The sequence below is a fragment of the Parasteatoda tepidariorum genome, chromosome 4 (assembly GCF_982258835.1).
Source record: "Parasteatoda tepidariorum strain Cologne lab strain chromosome 4, Ptep-v5.0, whole genome shotgun sequence".
In the NCBI taxonomy this organism is placed as follows: Eukaryota; Metazoa; Arthropoda; class Arachnida; order Araneae; family Theridiidae; genus Parasteatoda; species Parasteatoda tepidariorum.
Window position 1 is genome coordinate 78,767,282 of NC_141758.1, and position 21,370 is coordinate 78,788,651.

At 30.5% G+C, this 21,370-nt stretch overlaps 2 protein-coding genes across 2 annotated transcripts in view; both read left to right on the top strand.

Moving 5' to 3' along the window:
* The window catches only part of LOC107446595 (uncharacterized), a 46,290-nt gene that overhangs the window by 15,388 nt on the left and 9,532 nt on the right, over window positions 1-21,370 (top strand). The window lies entirely within an intron of this gene.
* LOC147811816 (uncharacterized) lies at window positions 12,200-14,253 on the top strand. Its single transcript, XM_087161428.1, has one exon. It carries the CDS (start codon window positions 12,413-12,415, stop codon window positions 13,607-13,609), a length of 1,197 nt encoding a protein of 398 aa, XP_087017554.1. The 5' UTR covers window positions 12,200-12,412; the 3' UTR covers window positions 13,610-14,253.

The window sequence follows — 21,370 nt, forward strand, 5'->3', positions numbered from 1 at the left end:
GATACTGATTCAACTATATACAATTAGCATCAGATCAGTAAAAAAAAAATTTAACAACAGCATTCGAGAAAAAATTCTTTTGTTATTAATTTTCCTTTGCTTTTTATATATATTTTCTGATTAAATACTAATTCTATATAAATTTTTTTGTCTCTTAACTTCTTTTATCTAAGACAAAAAATTTATGTTTTTGATAAATTGTTGAAATATGGTACAGTTGCGTATGCTTGGTTTCTAGAAAGTTTCCAACCCCTCCCCATTTTCACAGTGTTCCGAATATCTGAATTTGTAACAAAATCCTCACTCATAGTCATATTTTATTTTAAAAAAATGCTTTTATCCTGTTCTTTAAAAATTATGGTGTTCTTTCAAAAAATGAAAGAACACCATTTCTGGAGGGAATAATTATCTTTTAAACTTCAGTGATTTCAGAATTTATTTATTATTTTTATTTTATCAATTTAAAATTCTAGTTTAGGCTTTTTATATTACTTACTTTTAAGAAGAAATAAAACAGCTTTAAATAACTACATATATCTGACTGTATTTAGTTATTTGCTAGTGTATTTTCAGGGGTCTGTTTAGAAGAAATTTGGGTCCGTTAACGGACCCTTCACAAAATATCTTTTCATGAAAACGGACCCTTCACAAAATATTTTAACTTAAAAACGGACCCTTCACAAAATATTTTAACTTAAAAACGGACACTTCACAAAATGATTTTTCTTTTAATCGGACCCTTCACAAATTTGTTTATCTTCATTATTATTTTGTTAATCGAATAAACCCTTTCCAGGGCAGAAAACAAGAAAGATGGATGTAAACGAATAAGTTTTGTCGTCGGCAGACGATTCTTCCATTATTCGTCCGAAATTAATATCCTGCGTTCAGCAGTATAGGCTAAATACCAAATATTTGTATGTTGCATCTCTAATTTAAAAGCAGCAATTGTTGTTTATTTTTTAAAATTTAATTTTTTTAATTATAATTTTACAGTGTTGAGTATAATCTTGTATGTCTCTACAATTTAAAAACTGCTTGAAAAAGTTTTTTTTTGCAATAACGGACCCTATTTGCACAAATTCATAAAAGCGGACCCTGGTTGAAAGAATGTGAGTAATTTTTTCACAATTTCACGAAAAACGGACCTTTTACAAAATGTCTGGACAGACCCCTGATTTTTTTCAGCTATTTTATTGCTTCAACTCTTTCTTTACAAGTTTAAAATCAATAAAAATGAAGATGCAGAGTATAACAGTTTTAGTTATGCCTATCATTTCAATTAATGTTATTACATTGCCTTTTTAAATTTATTGTTGTGTTTTTGTCGGAGAAAATAGAAACCTCGGTAAGTCATAAAAAATTCTTGGAATTATTCATGAAAAGTCAATGGATTTGAAAATCTAATATGTTGCAGATACCCCTGTAATTAATAATCGTCACTTGGATTTAATTGCTGAAACAGTGCTTGTAACTTTCTTTTAAACTAAATATTGTTCGTCCGTCGACACCGGATTTTCTATTTCATAGTTCTTTGCTTGTAATGCCTGCATATTTTAAACCACAGGATTTTAGTTTCACAGTCGGTAGCCCTAAAACAGGACATAGTAGTTTAGAGTAAAGAAAAATCATGAATATTTGAGTGACATATAACCTTTTCGCAGACTTTTTGCGCAATTAATTCATTTCCCACGTTTTGAACTACTTTTTCTTCCTCTTTCTCCCTGAAGAAAAGGAACTACGCGCTCTTACTACGTGAGACGAGTGACTGATTAAAACAATCATGGCGGATACACTGATCATTTGTTTATATCAGTTGGTGGTAAAAATTTTTTTTCTGCGTTGAATCGGAGAGTCTTATGTAAATTCCTAAACGAATACTTTCAAAAGGCGGCATTAAATTTATGATAATTTGCAGCTTTTTTGTTTGAAATGCGCGATCTATCAGTACGCCTTGTCTCGGCAGAAAGAAAACAATTTTCTGTATTGTTGGGTAATGATTTGGTGATTCGAAGTAGTTGCGAAATGAAATAAGTTAATCACATATTGGAATCATTATATTAATCAGGGGTGATTGTGCTCCGGAAAAAATCCGGATTTTTCGCTAACTGCGACCCGAAAGTTTCCGGAAATCCAAATTCCAGAAGTTTTAAGAAATCATCGATCACATTTATATATGAAAATTCTTGTATATTTTATTTAAAAATATTAGAACTAGAATTTATACTTGGAATCTCTTTCATTCGTAAATATTTTTTCTGGAAGAATAATAAATGTGATTAGAGATAAAAGTAAACTTACACATAATTATTCATTTAAATTAGGCTGCATATAATTCATTTAGAATATCATGTTTTGAAAATTTCAATGATTTAAATTTATAAAGATATTAATTTTTTAAATGATTTTACTCAATAAATTTTAAGGATTTTTGAGTTGGACCCACAATCACCCTTGTATTATCATAGTATAGTTTAATCATTGCATTCGCACCAGAAATCAATTTGATTCAAATCGGGGGATCTGAATGAGTTTAGTGATTATCGATTCAGGGAGTGATTTTAATCTGAAATATTGATTAGAATCGCCTCATTCTATGATTCGAGTTAATTTGATGATCATTCGTTTTGCGCTTTTTTCGTGTCCTGAGTGGTTCGTCACATCAGCCGCTCTTTTGTCCAATCAAGGCTGGTTCAATAGGCTTCCTGTATCCATTTCTAGTTAGAACACTGTTGAAGAGCCGATAATTTTAAAAAATGCAATCAGAGGTCGGTTATTTAGTATTGCACTCCGATTATAATTTATTCAGGGGACGAGAAAAATTTTTTTTTTTACTTATACGAACCTTTCCTTCAATATTTTATCATCAAACTGAACCGTTCACGAAATATTTTATCTTAAAGCAGACTTTGCACAATATTCATTTTGAAAATGGACTCTTCTCAAAATTCTTTATTTGTTTAACGGAGTCAATCTCGACTTTAATTCTTATATTTTTTAAAATTTCAACAAAGATGGCTTTTATAAAATTTAATTATTTTTATTTAGCAAGTAGTTCGTACGTAAAGTTTGGTTTTTTGTTCTTCTAGGATGATTTATCAGTTATAAAGAAAACAATATATATTGTAAACAGTTTTTTATTTTTTGTGTGATACATTATAGGATATATTTGAATCTTTGTATTTTTGTTTAATTGTGTGAGCTTTATTTTGTTTTAATTTTCAATCTTTTTTATGGACTTATTTCTTGCAATTGGCTTATTTCTTTTCGATTTTTTTTAATGGAGAATTTTACAATTTTCTACAACGAGAAACCATTTACTCATATAATAATCATTTTGCAGTGTAGGCAAACATTTTTTAACAATTTAATATTGATTACTTAAGACACAGGAATTATTTTCAACTGTATAACGGATAGAGAAAAGTTATTTTTGTTCCCGAAAATAGCCATAAAAATTGTCATATGCTGGTGCAATACCACGCATTCCATTCACTCCCTAACTTATATTTATAGACTTGTTTTAAACTAGTTAAAAAAAATGAGGTAAATGTTTTCCATTTCTTTACCTCTTTCTCTTAGCATACGTTTACAAGTTAATATATTTTTCGTCAGCAGTTTTTTATTTCTTTAAACATGTATGTTTTGTTTTGAAACTTACTATGTTTTGTAAAAGCATAGTTAAAGATAAAATTTTGAAACGAGCGTATGACTCAAAGCAATGATTTATTTAAACTTCTTTTACGATTTAATTTGTAAATAAAAATATATCTTAAATGTAACTTTTTAAAATAATTTCTGCTCATTATGAATAGATTAATTATGAATCTTAAACCTTGATTATTAAATTCTAAATGTTTTTTGTCTGGCAATTTTTAGGCGCTAAAATAATCATTTGACCAAATGAACTGATTCAAAAAGCAGACGATAGTGAAAGTACTATATTAAAGTATGGAAACGAACGTTTGTATTCTCGAAATAATATGTAATGTCATCGTGTGATATTTTATTATTCAACCAGCATTTAGTGCTAAAGACTTGCTGTTATCCGAATAAAAATAGGTTTGGTTTGGATAAGAGCTATTATTTGTGCTAATCATAAAAGAAAGTGCTATTCGACGTAATAAATTAAACTACGCAAGATCATAAAGTAGATAATCGTTTTTGTAAAATGCCGAAACTATCGTTTGCTTTACTCACGTTTTCTTTACTTTATTTACTCGATTTCTGACCAGTTATTTGTTTTATTGTATTTTGTATTGTAACCAGCATATATATTGACTGTTGTCCAAGCTCTGCCTAATAGGATAGTTGTTATTATCTATTGAGCTGTAACTAGACCATTATTAAATCTTTAGTATTCGAATTTTTCGATCGTTCTGAATTAAATTTTATCTACATCGCATTTCAAAATTAAAATTTTACTGTACTTTAATATTGAATGGAGAATTAATATTGAATGAGTTAAATACTGAGTGAGAAAGTTTCGGAATTAATTTCTTAACAGTCACATATGGAAAAGCTGTAAGTTCATCTATTTCTCGAACTTCATTTTTTTCTAACTTGACAGCTGTTGTATGTAAGTAGTTGGACCTCTCTTCTTTCAACACTTGCTACCACCTATTTACTGTTGACCACCTGGATCTTCCAGCTGCTTCAGTAAACCTGTTCTGCTAGTTTCGGAATTACAAAGGTTGACTATTATTATTATTTATTTTTTTCTTTTCTTTATCACAGTGGTGAGGTAGAAAAAGCTCCCGTTTATATGCCATTGGGTACTCAGGGCTATATCTTTAATAAAGGAGATAGATTTTTCTTTCTTTTTTTATTGTTATGGAGAATGTCTGGGAAGACGCCGATGTGTCGCCATTTTCTTTTGTTGTGGCTTAAATGTTGTTTTGGTGTTTTTGCTTCACAATTTCGGATTTATTTTCTCTCTTTTCCATACATAAAATAAAATAATGTAGAATTCTTCTACTTTGTCTTATTATTCGATATTTTTACTGTGCTTAGAACCCGAAAGTTGCTATGTTCTTAATTAAATTTTAAAATAAAATAAAAAATTGTAAATCATTTTATTCTATTTTGAGACTTATTATTCTTTTTTTGGCATTCGGTCTGTAAAATTGTTAATAGATTGATTTTTGTTTTTGATTTTGTTTGACATAAATAGTAATATTTTCAAAATATGTATTTACCTTTTCACTTTACTGAAGAGAAATCTTTCTTTTAATCATTTTATTATTTTTTAAGATATTTATTTTGTTTATAATTTTAGCATTAGCGATGCGTCACTTTAAATAGACAATTAGGTGATTGCACTGGTTTCACATTCATTGTAATTTGTCTATTGTGTTTTATGTTATCTTTTTCTGACTCTAGTGTAAATCTAATTTTAGTAGCTTTTTAGGTTATACTTAACTCGATAGTCCATGTGATCGAAATATTTCTCTTTTGTTCACTTTCTTGTAAATAAAAATTAAAAATAAATTAGATGACATTAAAGAAAATTAAGAATTTTCCTTAAACCTTAGTTGATCTAATAAAGTTTAAACAAACATTATTTTAGTAAAAAACTCAAATTTTTTATAAATTTGGCCGATTTATGTCACATGCAAGGCCGTTGCCCAATCACTATCTACGATATAAAGCGTTCGGTATTTAAGATTCTTTATAAATTTTTTCTGAAAAAATTATACCGAAAAATTCTGCAATCAGTAGTTTTTAATAGGTAGTTAAATAGTATACAATTGCTTATTTTTAAATTAAGTATCTTTGTTATTCTGAATATGCCTGTATATAAGTATCGTTGTTTTTATGCAATTATCGTTAAACAAATTTTTTAGCGTCGTCCAGATCGGTTTTCATTAATTTAAACTGTAATAAAATTAGATTTTTAAGAAAAAAGGTCTAAAAACTGAGAAACGTCTAGTTTTTTTTTAAAAATTATTTACTCAAAAGCACGAATCGCTTTTCGCATTATTTTATTGCTTTAAAGTTTTGAGAAAAATTTAAATAATTTTGGAGAAAAAAAAATTATATTTAGTTATCATTGTAAAAGAATATATTCTTAATTTAAAATTGAATATGAAAATTAAATTTCACAACAAATCAAATGTACTTAACTTCAAAAATTGAATGAAATGAAAAAAGATCAAGAGAAAGTGGAAGGTATCAGTATCAGAATTACGTTATCTAACCGTGACCTAGATTTTTTTTTTCTAAACGCCTTAGCACGTAATGCGGATTCTTTTTGTATATAGTCGGTTCAACACCTGTGTCTGAATTGGTTTAAAAAAACTGGTCTAACAGCCTATTTTTATTTTTATGGGGTTTTCAGTCTAATTTATCCATTTTTAAAATCGTTTTAAGATATCGAAAGTTGTTACGATTTATTTTCTGGAATTTCCCTCTGTTGTTATTCTACTTCTTAATGAATGATCTCAAATTTGGGTGTTACGTATTTAAAGTTTGGGCATGCGAGAAACCCGTAATTTATTCTCTATTAAATTATTATTATCATTTTATTTATAACATGTAGTCTCCATCCATGTGTAACTATCACATAAATCCAACAATTAAAGCGATTTGGCATTTTCTCCTGTTCATGTATAGCGAGAGAAAAATTCATCATGAATAAATAACATTTGTTCTAATGATCGGATTTTCAAAGACTTTATGGTTCCAACTTAAAGCCAACTTCATGGTTAGAAGTATGTGATCTCAAATATGCTAATTAATTACAGTTAACTTTTTCAAGTTATGGAATCAAAAAGAAAAATTTTCTTTACCTGAATAAACATGCCGTTTTTTGGACAGATTTAGATTTCCGATTTTAAAAATTTGGGGAGGACAATCGCAATCCGGAAAATATGTGATCATAAGATCGGTAGAAAGCTGACCTCACTTAAGTTCTGAGAATTGAAATCAGTCTAGAGAAGAAAAAAAATCAATGAACTAAATTCCATCAATTCATATCGCTTTCCTATTTGTTTTTAAATTAAATTTTCTTTCTTTCCTTACAAATGTAAGAAGTCTTTTCTGTTAAAAATAATTACATTACAATGAAAACATTGCTATTTTTCATAATTATTGCGATTTGATCAAAAAGGAATGCCACACAGAAATGAAAGAATGGAATTGATTGAACTTACAATTATTTGCGTAAACAAAATTTGTTCCATTGTTGAGCAAAGGTATTGTTTGTACTATTGTTATATGGGGCGTAAACTTCCAATCGCATCCACAATTGGGTTGGGACCACGTTTTCTAGATTGCGATTATTCCCATATTTTAATAATCGATATCGGTCACAAAAAAAATTATGTTTATTTAGGGAAAATTCGTTTTTGTGTCAGATTCCGCCACTTATCTAATTGTTAGCACAAATTAATTACCGTCCTTTGAACCATTAAGATATAGTACGTGAAAATCCGATCAATAGAATAAAGGTTATTCAGGTTTATATCTTTTTTTTTTTATTTACTTCGGTTTTTTGCGGGATGTATTACGATATTGTCTTATTTTATGCATCGTTATTTAACTATATTAATTTAACAAAATTAATTTAATTGTTACTCTAATTATAAGAATTGAGTTTTTAAGATTCCAAAAAACAGGTTAGGATCGGAAATGCCTAAGGACTTGAGGGCAGATTATTTACCATTTCCTGTCCATTTTTCGACCAGTCCTTCGCTGTTTCCTGTCTGTTTTTCCCTTAAAAAATGACCGGTAGGACCGGAAATGCCTATCTACCCTGTTTTGGGGTAACTGACCCCCTTTATTATTTCCCGTGTTTTTAAAGGGGGTAGGTAAAGGTATGAAGAACCCTTCGATGATCTCCCTTATGATTTTCTTGTATAGCTTATGCTTGGATTTTAACTTTTTAAGGGGGTTGAGTTTTAAGGTGCAATTTAAAAGATTTCTACAGTTACGAGAGAGAAATTGAGCATGGAATAAAGGAGGCAATATATAGAACGGCAATAATGAGTGCAAAAAGTACAAGATAATTAAAAAAAAAAATGATAATAAATAAATAAATCGAAAAAGGTAAATATCTTCCTTTGTTCTCTATTTGTGTGTTTAAACGATATAATATATTTAATATGATATTTCTATAATGTTAAGTAAGAAAAAATATATTAAAGAAAGCGTTTTATTTCGTGAGTGATGTTGAGTTCAATCTTGTACGTAGTCTTTTTTATACCTATTAACCCTTTGGCACAGAAATTTTAATGAACATATTTTTCATACTTTTTTCCAATTATTTAGTATTAATAAAGGTCAAAATAAGCGAAAAATATTAAATGTAGCATTTTAATAATTTATGGTTATGAAATACAGCAAGAAAGATCGGCGTCTTTTTCTGCATGCATAAGTTAAAATCTTCCAAACGCGTCTTACTTCTAAGCAATATTTTTCAAATTTGCATTTATTTTAGATCTTAGAAATAGTTATTCATCATTGAAATTTCTTTAATTTTCAAAGTAATTGATAAATTTAATAATTTTTTTGAATTAGTCATGAAATTGCATTTCTTCTTTTGTACTATTTTTTTTATATTTTAGTTGAAACATAATCAATAAATCTAACGGATTTTTTAATAACTATTAATTAGACTGTTTTTATTATTAAAAAAATATTTTTGCTTGCAATTAGAGCGTCAAAAACAAAATGTATTAAAGGGACACCGGTGTTCCATCTGCGTCCAAGGGTTAACTAATGCAATTGTGGCAGGTGCTAGGCAAAAGAGCTAGATGCTACTTCTCTCTATTAACATGTGTTATCTAACAAGTTGTAAAAACTAGTAATCTCAGCTTGTAGCCATAGCCATACTTAGAGTTGAAAATTACACTGATTAGTAGTTAAAAATATTGAAAATAAAAAGTTCAGTAAATGGCAATGAATTGCTATCTGACTACATTCTCAGGAAATATTTATAAAGCCAATTTATTAAATTCTCAGAACAAGTAATAAGTCTAAGAATTTTAAATGATAAGTAGCTGCGGCACAAAGATTAAAGAATTTTGTACATGTGACTTCTTCCTATGTTTATCAGCACTGTATATCACTAAGAGAAAGAAACTGGTTAACTAATTTTAATTACAGGCCTTTCGATTTTTATCATTTCACTCTTTTTTAATTTTAATTGAAGGAAATTTTTTTTAATGATCTGTTAATTAATTGGTTACATAGATATAATGATTCTTTTTTTAGAAAGAAAGGAATGTTATAAATAACAGTAAGCTAAACTTAGTTTAAATTTATATGAGCGGCATATATAAATTAATTTATGTGAGCTGAAAAATTAATTTAAATTTATATGAGCTGCAAACTTAATTTAAATTTACATGAGCTGCACTATTATTTATCATCTTATATTTGGCGTATTCAAAACCAATTGTAGCTCTTAGATATTTTAAATCCAAGAAGTAAAAAAAAAAAATAGGTTTGACTATTTATTTTTTGATTGAATTTCACATGAAAGTATGCGCACACCTTTACAAAAGCTTGATTCAAAAGCCTTGAACTACTTTGTGAAATACAAAGAAAATAAAATGAATATTAAATGTGCTGGTGTTGGCTGGTTTGTGTTATGCCTTTATTTGAGTTTTATCAAGTGGAATATAAAATATAGGCGTTGATTTGTTGAAAATGTTATGTCGCCTTATCTGTTACCCTGAATTCGGTATTGAATTTTGTTCTTCTTTCTGCGGCCTCTTTCCAGTTTGGAAACAAATATTTAAACTTTTTCTTCTTATTATTGATAACTGACTTCAATTTTATTTAAAGGATTAAATGATTTTGGGCGAATTTTTCCTAGTCCATCATTATTTTAAAGAAATCGTTCAATTTTTTAGAAGCTTATGTTCATATTTTTTTTTGCAGAATGCGTTTATTATTATTCTTATTTATTTATTTGAACAATTGATCCGTTTCAGTTGGAATGAGAGAATTTTCGGCGTTTTTTCAGTACCTCAGTTATGAATGATGTAATGTAAAGTTGAATCATGTTCTTCCTTTCCTTCTCATTACGCAACATGTGCCGACCCTTCTGTACTAAAAACAGAATTAATAATCTAAATACAGAATTGTTTCTTTAAATTATTTAATATCACTATTAATTTAAAGAAATCGTTAAATTTTATAAAAGGTTATTTTATTATTCATATTTTTTTTTTTTGCAAAATACATTTCTTTTTTAAAAATTTATATATATTAGTTGGAAAGGGTGAATTTTTGGTGCTTTATCAGTCCCTCAGTTATGACGTAATATAAAGTTGAATCATGTTTACCCTTCCCTTCTCATTACTCAACATGTGCCGCTCCCTTCTGTTCTTAAAACAGAATTAATTAACTATCAACAGAATTAATAATCTAAATACAGAAGTTTCTTTTTTAATTATCTATTTTTATCAGTAATTTAAAGAAATCGTCGAGTTTTATAGTAGTGTATTTAGTTCATATTTTCTGTGCAGAATACATTTCTTTTTTAACAATTTATCTATATTAGTTGGAAAGGGTGAATTTTTGGTGTTTTATCAGTACCTCAGTTATGACGTAATATTAAGTTGAATCATGTTTACCCTTCCCTTCTCATTACTCAACATGTGCGGTCCCCTTCTGTTCTTAAAATAGAATTAATTAACTATCAACAGAATTAATAATCTAAATACAGAAGTTTTTTTTTAATTATTTATTTTTATCAGTAATTTAAAGAAATCGTCGAGTTATATAGTAGTGTATTTAGTTCATATTTTCTGTGCAGAATTCGTTTATTTATTTATTTTAAACAAATTATCTACTGCTAGAAAGGGTTAATCTTTGGTTCAGTTATGAAGCAATAGAAAGTTGAATCATGTTCACCCTTCCCTTCTCTATCCGGTCATTATGCAACATGTGCGGTCCCTTCTGTTCTAAAAACATCTCTTTCAATCCCCTAGGTGCCTCACTTTCCCACATTCATAATGCGGGGGAGAAAAGAATAGTTTTCACGCAACTGTTAACAAAACGGAAAAATAAATTCTCTCTCTATGATACATCAAACGATAACGATACCATGTTTTGATTTTTGGATCGATAATTCCAGATCAGGGCATAGATAAATAGTTAGAAGTGATGTGGCAAAGATCATTTTTTTTTTTATCATCGTCTTCATTTAGGTGTTCAGTCTCTGAAATTTACTCACGTGTGAAAGTTGTGGAAAATATTCCAACGATTTATTCTGTGAAATAAATGAAAGTAGTTATTTGATTAAAAACTTCAATCGCTATACAAATTAAATTTAACAGTCGCCCATTTTTAAGACTTGCCAGACGTGAATGAGAAGAAACTAAAGTGATTTGAAATGTTAAGTTGCCAGCCGAAAATGGAAAAATAAGATGAGAAACAAAATTAGCGAAAACCACAGTAACCGAGAGAGAAAAATGAAAAATAGAGCAAGAAAAACCACAGTGGCCGAGAGGGCAAATCAAATCTGGTTTTTATAGCCATTTGTACAGCTCTAGTGCGATGCAAATAATTTTTTATATAATCTTTTTCTCTCTCGGCTACTGGTGGGTTTTCTTTTATAGTTATGTTTCTTACCACTATTTTATCGTTGCCAACTTTACGTTTCGTATTTTAAATCCCATAAGTTTCTTTTCACGTATGGCAAGTTCTGAAATTGGGCGCCTGTTTTTAAGCGCTTAAAACATGTCGATTGTTATTTCAAATTTGTTAATTTTTGAAGCGAATGAAGTTTTTAATCGAATAATATCTTACCTCTTCAGTTTCTTGGGATTATTTATTTAAAATGTAAGTAAGATTAGTAGCGATTAGTAATAGACTTTCCTGAAAGTGAGCTATTATTACTTAAACCCTGTTTCCACTAGCTGTAGGTAATCTGGATTGCCAGTAATCTAGATTACACGAAATCCGATCGTCAAAAGAGCGTTTCCACTTATGTACTCTCGAAACTAGATTAAACTAACGATTGCATCTGGTACCTAGATTATTTAGATCATTCATGTTGAGCAAAGTAAGCTAAAAGCTTGTTACAAGTGTGGCAAAAAAGACTTCGAAACTGAAACCCTACATAGCGTCGTTTGACATCCATTATATCCTGAGTTGCCTGTTGCTATTTAATTTATTCCTCCATCATTCATTATCTTTAAAAAAAAACAGTTCTTTACAGAACTAATATTTTCATTGATTTTTTCTTGTTTCTCTGTTTTACATTTTTAAAATAACATATTTTATTGCATTATCTTCGATTTTAATTTTTTCATATAACCATTTGACTGTTTTGCTGTTCTTTAAAACCGAATTTTTAATTTTCATTTCTATTACTGCTTAATTACTTTACTACATATTTTAACACTACTTTTTTTTTCTTATCTTACTTTCTTCATCTCAAATGTTTTAATTTTGGATGGAGACCTTAGAAGTCAGTTTAGTTCTGCTACAGCAGAATCAGCAGCTTCTACTAAATTTACTTCAGCAAAGAAGAAGAGAGCGAAACAAAGTGTTGCGCTTGTTTTTAATCTTAAGTGCATCCATTTGTTTAAGGAGGCATTCTGTGTGGACTTTAGAAAGACACAGTTACTTTTGGCAAGATTTTGTTCCTCCAATGTCTGACAGCCAGTGGAGAGAAAACTTCAGGATCAGCAAAAGAACGTATCAGTTCTTGTGCGAAAAGCTATGCGTCCTTGACAGAAAGGATACAAAATTCCGGAAGGCTATTCGTAAAGAAAAGCGAATTGCCATTGCTTTGTATGCTTTAAGTTCATCTGCAGAATATAGAACAGTTGCTCACTTGTTTGGTGTATCCAAAAGCATTGTTTGCAAAATTACCCTTGAATTTTGTAAAGTTTTTGTGGAGGAATGTGGTGATCTAATTCATCTTCCATCAACCGAAGAAGAATTGATAGAGGCCAGAGATGCATTTAAGGATCGCTGGGGTTTTCCACAGTGCTTGGGGGCTATTGACGGAACCCACATTAAGATCCAGCCACCGAAAATGCATGCTACGAGCTACTATAACTACAAGTCATTTTATGGTATCGTGCTGATAGCTGTTGTGAATCACAATTATGAATTTACGTACGTGAATATTGGGTCTCCTGGACGAAACGATGACGCTTTTGTATTACAGAATTCTGCGTTCTACAATTATCTGACTGAAAATCCTTTGCTGTTCAAATTATCTGAAACAATCAAAGGGTGTTCAGTCCCACTGTGTTTTCTTGGGGATTCTGCCTTTCCACTTTTGGAAACTTTACAAAAGCCTTATGAGGAACATTCAGCAATGCCCGACATATTGAAAAAATACAATTCTTCTTTATCAAGAGGACGGGCAATTGTTGAAAATGCTTTTGGAAGGTTGAAAGCTCGATTCAGAATTTTAAAGTTGCTGGAGACCAGAATAGACAATGCTGTACCAGTTGTTCATGCAGCTTGCATTTTGAACAATTTATGTGAACAGTTTGGGGATTATTTTAATCCAGATTGGAAAAAAGATGTTGTATTGCATAGCAACGATACAACCTGTGTTATGGGCAATAACAAAAATCAGCCTAAACTAGTAAGAGATGCTATGGCTGCATATTTTTATGAAAATAATGAATGATGTTTTTTGTTATGTTTATATTTTAAATGTTTATTTTTATTACTTTTTCTAATTAAAGATTCATTACATAACTTTAATTAAAAATGTCTTTTATCGAGTTGATTTATTGTTAAAAATCAGTGAAAATAGCTAAATTTGTCAACAAAAAAAGAATTCCTATTCATACATACATCATAATTAGTGTATGCTTACCAATAAAAATTCTTTTTTATTCCTGATACATAATTTTAATCTATATGTATGTACATTCACAACGTGCAAACATTTACTAGGACATCGATTTGGAGATAAAGCAACTTGTTTTGGGGAAATAGTTTTTATATTATTCACTACTAAAGCAACTTTTACATAATTTTAAATTAACTTAATATTTAGTGGCTCATTCTATCTTTTTAATTAATAGCTGTCTTTTAAGAATATAAAAAATATTAATAAAAACTCCGTCTCACTATCTGTCCAAGATATTTTCTTTTGCTTATCCATATCTGTTTCCATTTTCGAAGACGAATCTCGATTTGCGCGCTAATCTAGTTTCTCAAACTAGATTAACTGTAATCCAGTTCACTCAGACTTAATCCATCACGTGACCAACTGAAATCTAGATTACGCTTTAATCTGGATTTACTTGGGCTAGTGGAAACAGGGTTTTATATAATTTATTTTAATGTTAGGTTACTGCATTTACACTTACGATGTGGTTGTTTAATCGGGAGAATGCGCTAACGATTTCGTTTTTCGAATTAATAGAAATAATTTTTTTTTATATTCGCTATGTTATAAAAAATAAGTAAATAAAATTAATAAAAAAAATAAGTTAAACGGTTCCTCAACACTTCCATCATTTGTGATGTGGAGTAGAGGTTTTGTTTATTCGAAACTGTTAACAAAACGGAAAAATAAATTCTCTTTACCCATACATCAAACGATATTAAGAAGCACGTGATCATGTTTTGATTTCCGGACCGATAAATCCTGATCGGCTTATAGATAAATAGAAGTTAACCAACATTTTCCAATTTATTTATGTGTTTTGTTTCTACTTTTACCTACGCGTCGAAAATACGCAGACGATTCTCTTTTTGTGAGATGAATAGAAATGACGTCCTTTACAACCGTAAAAGAGATAAAAATATTCACTGCTACTATTTTAAAATTACATTGTTTTAAGATTTGGACTGACAAACTTTTACTTTATTAACCGTTTTCAGCACCTTGACTAATTTTTGACGCACAAATGCCTTATTTTTCACTTTATTTTATGACTTAGTTGTCAAATGAGTAATAAAAACGTGAGATAATTTATGTGGTTTTATAGTTTCTATGGAAAGAAAGAGTATTGCAAAAATTATTTTTGTTATGACGTTCATCTCTTGTCAGTTTTCATTCATATTTACTAAAATAAAAATTTATTCTATTGTTGCTCAAATGCGCATTTTAAAAATTATTTGGAAAGTAAGAACGATGAATTTGCACCGCATATTGACTAATGTTAAGGTTATTGCCTCTATTGTGTTAGTTAAAGAACAGGCAAGACCTGACAGTCACATTTGGCTTTTTAAATGAGAAATATGCTAATTATATTATATTTTCGTATTTTTCTTTTTTGTAACGCGTCATGCTAGAAAATGTTACGTAGATGAAAGCTGTAATAGTAGAATGAAGAAATTTATGTATATTAAAAAAATAAATAAATAAATTAAAAAAATAATAAATTGAGGTTCAGAAAGTTAGGAGAGAATTTTTCTCGAATTCACGTAAACTGCACTTTTCACAAAATAATTAAAAATAAAGGATGATCACACTTTTGATTCTCGTGGTTTTTCACAAAATTACATCAAAAACCTATTTTCGCAAAATCACAATCATATTGAGATGGTTTTTATTACTTTTAAAAACCAAATCTTTCACATGAGTTTTGATTAACCCCTTATACAACGTAATCCTTGTTCAACTGAAAAGTTTTTTGTCGCTGTTCTGTAACAACCAATTTAGATTCCTATTGTATTATAACTGATACGCGTTTCTAATTAGGTTCATGGTTCGGTTCGTTAACCTTATGTAATAGCTTTTTACTATCATCGACAAATATGAAACAGCTCTAGTTCATTAATTAAATCTTACAACATTATGTTTTTATTGATATAATAATAAGAATGGGTAATATAGAGTAACGGAAATTGATTCAGTATATCACAGACCAATCGGAAGCTGTGCTGCTACTCGTGAAATACTCCTTCGTGTTCTGAGAAATATCAATAAATGCGTTCAGCTAGATCACGCAAGTAGTTTGAAGTTCGGAATCGAATTTCCTTATGATTATAGAAATTATGATTTTTGAACCAGGAAGCTATAGAGGTGGAAAAAAAGAAGAAAAGGAATATCAAATAAATAAATTAATTAAAAAGGGACTATTAAGAATAATGCAATTATATGTTTTTTTTAAAGAAACCATTACTAGCTCTTGTTGTTAAACGTAATTAATTAATTAATTTTTATTACTTGAAGAAAAATTAACCCTTTCGTTTCGGCAGTTCTTACGGTGCACTGAACGGTGCAATGTTCCGCGAAGTGTGCACAGTCAGGGTGCGTAGCGTTTTTAAAAAGTGCTTAAAGGTGCTTATTTTCGATTTTTAAAAGCCCTTAAAGGTGCTTTTTTCATTGGGTGTTTTTAAAAAGTGCTTAATTTTCCCTTTTTCAAAATGAGATTTTTCCTTTATTTTGTTGATTTTCGCTTCGAATTATGCAAAAAGGCACAGTTAACATTGTTCTTTCTATTCAACGTTTTCATAATTAATTCAACTCCAATCTATTTCGGCGTATAGTCAGTCCGTAGCGTATGAAAACGCCATTCATTTTACATAATTTAAAATTTCATGACTTCTGACAATTGTCAAAAACAATGCTGAAAGGTTTTTTTTTTGGCATGACGGTTAAAACAAGACAAAACCGTCGATAGTCAAAATCTTTCCAACCCTGCCTAATTTTGATATATTTTAAAGTGCTTAAAATTTTTTTTTGAGTGCTTGAAAAGTGCTTAAAAGGTGCTTATTTTTTGTTGAATTATTTGGCTACGCACCCTGACAGTGCATGTTACGATATCGTATAAAATTTTACCAAATTCGTCAATCCTAAATATGCGAAATACACGGAAGAAGCTTGATACAGATTAAGCGCATTCAAAATATAATTTTAGTGGTATTATAAAATATATGTATAAGAAATATTACTCTGGCAGCAGATTCGACCGGTAATCAAACGGTATCACTCTGAATCTGGCTAAGTACGCCACCCGTACACCCAGACCATCGCCTGGTTGTAGGCTAAATGCGGCGCTCGTACACACAGGACATCGTGTGATGCCAGCTAAATACGGCTCTCGTAACGGAAGGGTTAATTTAATTCGAAGCGAACGTTGATACGTTTTATTGGATTTATACAAATACAACAACCTCTATATAATTCGTAATTTAAAAGCCGCACTGTACTACAGAACGACTAGGTAAACAAATACTTCATTGGTAAAGAAATACTTATAATTCGTAATTTAAAAGCCGCACTGTACTACAGAATGACTAGGTAAACAATGGTTAATATTTCGAATTATGCATTATTTAACCCCCACTAACTGAAACTCTTGAACTGTAATGCTTTTCTGTAATGCTGTCTGCCAAACTTATAAATATACGTATGGATTGCGTTTAATTTCTCTGTAATTTTTTGAAATGAACGAAACATTTTGGTGTACTATTACTAAACAATTGTTTACTAGAATTAATAAATCAATTTTCACAATCGAGACCGTAGAAGTGAAAGTTTCTGAAATACAATAGCTTTGTCTAGAGCTAGATTGTAAATTACCGATGTGTTTAAAAATCGTAACTGCTTTATGAATTCACCCGATATCTTTTTGAGTACATTGTCTTTTGATAAATATCGTTTAAACAATAATTATTGACATTGATAATGTCACTGTCACTATCGACAACTATTATTATTGAATACAATAATGTAACAAGTATCCATAACAGTAATTATTGTTGTTAGGACTTAAAGAATGCATTGAAGCGAGGCTGGGAAAGCATGATAGTTATGAAAAAAACAAGAACATCTGCATCGCCAATATCAAAAAAGTCTCCTGCGAATTTTATTTTATTTTTAGAACAGTCTAGTCTAGCTTTTGTTTGAAAAATTTGATATTTGTTGCGGTTTTAAGAAGGTTGCATTTGTTGCGTATATATATGTTTTTTTCTTTCTTTAAACTGTCTTCAATGTTTTACAAACGCATTAAATCGAGCCACGGTTGCTCAGGGGATAGAGCGTTCGCCTCCCATTGGAATGGCCAAGGTTCAAAACCTAGTGGTGGCTGGTTGATTCGAATATTCTTTCCGTCTCGCAACGGACATAGTAAATATTGCTCGGTGGCAGACAAATCATGGGCTATATTCGCCTTGCCGTCGGGCTAACCGTGAAAGGTTTCGTGGTTTTCCTATCCATCTAACGCAAATGCGGGTTAGTTCCTCGATGAAGGCTAGTTTGTCCCATTGCTTGTTTGAGAACATTGCTAGTCGTAAACTCAGCTGTAGGTCGGCTGTTCAGCGCCGATTGTAAAATAAAATAAAATGCACTAAATCCCATTTTTAGTTAAATCATTAGTAATTCTGCTAGTTGGATCCCTCTTGGTTATTCGCTGGCAATAGAGCGTGACATTTTCGTGGGTTCTATTGAAAACAATAATTATTAAACATGATATGGTAAGTGTGAGCAAATTCAATTATGTAACAGAAGTATAGAGCAATGTAAAAATAAAACTAATTAAAATGAAAAAAATATTACTGTTCATTAATAGAGCTCATAAATGAAAGAAAGCGGAATATTTCATCCGTAGAAGATCTCCGCCAGAAATTTTTTTAAATAAATTCCTCTCGGTTTCTGGATGACTCATTCGTAGCGGACGAAAAAATGAAAACGTGTGAACAAAACATTTTATTCGTAGTGTACGAAAGAAAATCTGATAAACAAGGTATGACACACGCGAAAATTTCTGTTAAAACGACACTTAAAGAATTTTATCCTCTTAAAAATCTTGAAATTCTAACAAATAACATACACTGAAGAACAATAGTATGTAAATTAGTTCATATTTACTGCCTGTTTTCTTTTGCGAACGCACCATATGAAGTAAGTGCTTTTTTAATATCGGTGTTAGGAATGTCGCGTTAATGATTCACGATGCAGCAGACAGATAAGTTTTGTTGTTTTTAACGCCACTTGCCAATACCAGCAAGTACCTTGGAGAAACCAAGCGAATTTAAGGTAGAGGGTGCGTGCTTTTGTATGTAAGTAAATAAAAACATAAAAGTCCAAAAAAATTTTTTTTTTTCAAAATAAGAAGTGTTTACACAGTTAAAACAATTTCTGTTTTTAATTGTTATTGTTTTCGTACGCCATTAAGGTAAAGGGGGTGCACTTCTTCTTGTTTTTCAGTGGTGCCATGTATGGTCAAGAATACAACTTATGCCATTTACAAGTCACAGCCCGTTTTTAGGGCGGTCTCATTCAAACATCCATTTATTCATCGTTCTCCGATTTGACCTAAATCGGAGAACGATTAATCTCCAATTCAGTACTCCAGAGGTATTGATTTTTTGAGAGAACGTGGGTGACTTTGTGACTCGACAGATTTAATGTGCACCAATCACCATTTACTACACGGGGAGTCTTCGGCCTGCGGGAATCGAACTCACGACCTCTTGGACATGGGCCCGATGCCCTACCAGCCAGGATGTTAATAAGAGAGAGAGTTATTAATAAGAGAACGAAAAGTTGAAAAAGCCGTGTTACATTTGTATTAGCTAAATAACTATCGTCATAATAACCATAAATATCTATTTTCATAATTTCGTCTTCTGAAATACGATATATTTCGGTCACATCGCTAAGTCAAAGTTCCCCAAAAGTAAGATGCCTCGTCCTTAGTTCACAGTTTCTGAAAAACGGAATGTTTAGTACCCTATAATTGTAGAGCGACCAGATATCTTGTCCGTAGTTGAATTTTATTTGTATTATCATTTTAAAAATTCCGGTAAAATCTATTTTTTTTTTTTTTTTTTTTTTTGCAAATGTGCTCAGTGAAAGTGCCTGACAGATGGCATATCTCTCACCTTGACCACGAAAAAAAATTATATGATTAACGAGATATGTCGTATCTTGCTCAGAAAATTTCCCCTACAAACGAAACGATGCGTCATGTATGTAGCAAACGGTGCATTTAAAAACTAACTTTCTATAACCCAAACGACTTTTAAATTTTTTTTCCCCCGAAGCTCTTGAAATTCTAACAAATGTCTTAACTCTAAAGAAATAATATCTAAATTTGTTTCGTCACGGTTATATTTAGTGCCTGTTTCTTTCGGGACCACCCCATAAGATGTAAAGTGCTCTTTTAATATGGGTTCTAGGAATGCCGCATTAATAACTTACGATGCTAAAGCGACAGCAGACAGTTTAAAGGAAGAAAAAAAAATCTACTTTCTTTACTATCTTCCTCAAAAAGAGATGTTACATTTGTCATTCCGGGTGTTTTTCATCACTTGTCAAGAACACACCGGAAGGCGCTCATAATCTTTTCCTTTTTACAAATAAAGGTTTCATACGCCCCCAATTATTCCCCTAAACGCCCCTGCGGAAGTTGAGCGAAAATTGTTTCTTCGAAAAGAGTTTTCAAATGATCGTTAATTACAGCGTCCATAATACCGCTTTTCAAATATTAGACCTTTTTTTTTAATGATTTTTAAGTGTCTTGTTGATAGATGGTATTTGTTTGTGCATTTTGTACGTAGGAGGGAAGGGCAAAAAAATGTAATAAATTAGGAGAGTACAACCTGCAGCCTTTGTATAGTCCATGTGCGGGCCCTTGCCTTTCTGCTGAAAATTATTGGCAAAACACTACATAGTTAGCATGCAAAACTTTATAGCTATTATTTTTAATTATTTTATTTAAAAATTTAATTTCAATAACATTTAAAACAGTACTTCAATAAGAAAAAATTTAAATTTTTCGACTAGTACATACATTTTTTTAAAAAGAAAAATGAAATTATACATATTTAGATAATAGCAATGTGCTATTTTTATAGCTATCATGATTTTTTAACAGTTGTTTCTGACTGTTAAGGCCCATTATGCTAATTATAAACATGGAGAGGAATTTCGTAATTTTGTGAAATCGAAAAGCGTTCGCTATCTAATATATTTAGTATAGCTATCTAATATATATATATTTAGTTCGCTATCTAATATATTCTAATATATTTTATAACCGTCGTTGAACAGCCGACCCAATTTTTGGTTTACGGCAATTAATGTTCAACTCTTGTAATTTTGAACCCAATCCAGAAGACAAGGGAACTCCTGGATGAAGAGTTGGGAGAAATGTGCCTTCGTGGAGGACTTTAGGATGGAACTAACCCGCATTTGCGTTACACGGAGAGGAAAGCCACGAAAAATACACGGTTAGCCTGACGGTAAGGGGACTCTAACTCATGATCCGTCTACCACTGAGGATATTTTACGTCAGCACAGTGGTCGGTGCAAGCTGGATGCGGAATTCGTATCGACCAGTTGTCGCTGGGATTCTAACCCGGTTCACCTCATTGGAAGGCGAACGCTCTATTCCATGAGCCACCGCGGCTCGCTATTTATTATAGATTATTGGCAATTTATTACGCTATTTATTAAAATTTTTTTCGGAAAAGAAAATTG

What these genes read in the sequence shown, in the direction of transcription:
- LOC147811816 (XM_087161428.1), top strand. Translation starts at nt 12,413, where the DNA reads ATGGAGACCTTAGAAGTCAGTTTAGTTCTGCTACAGCAGAATCAGCAG.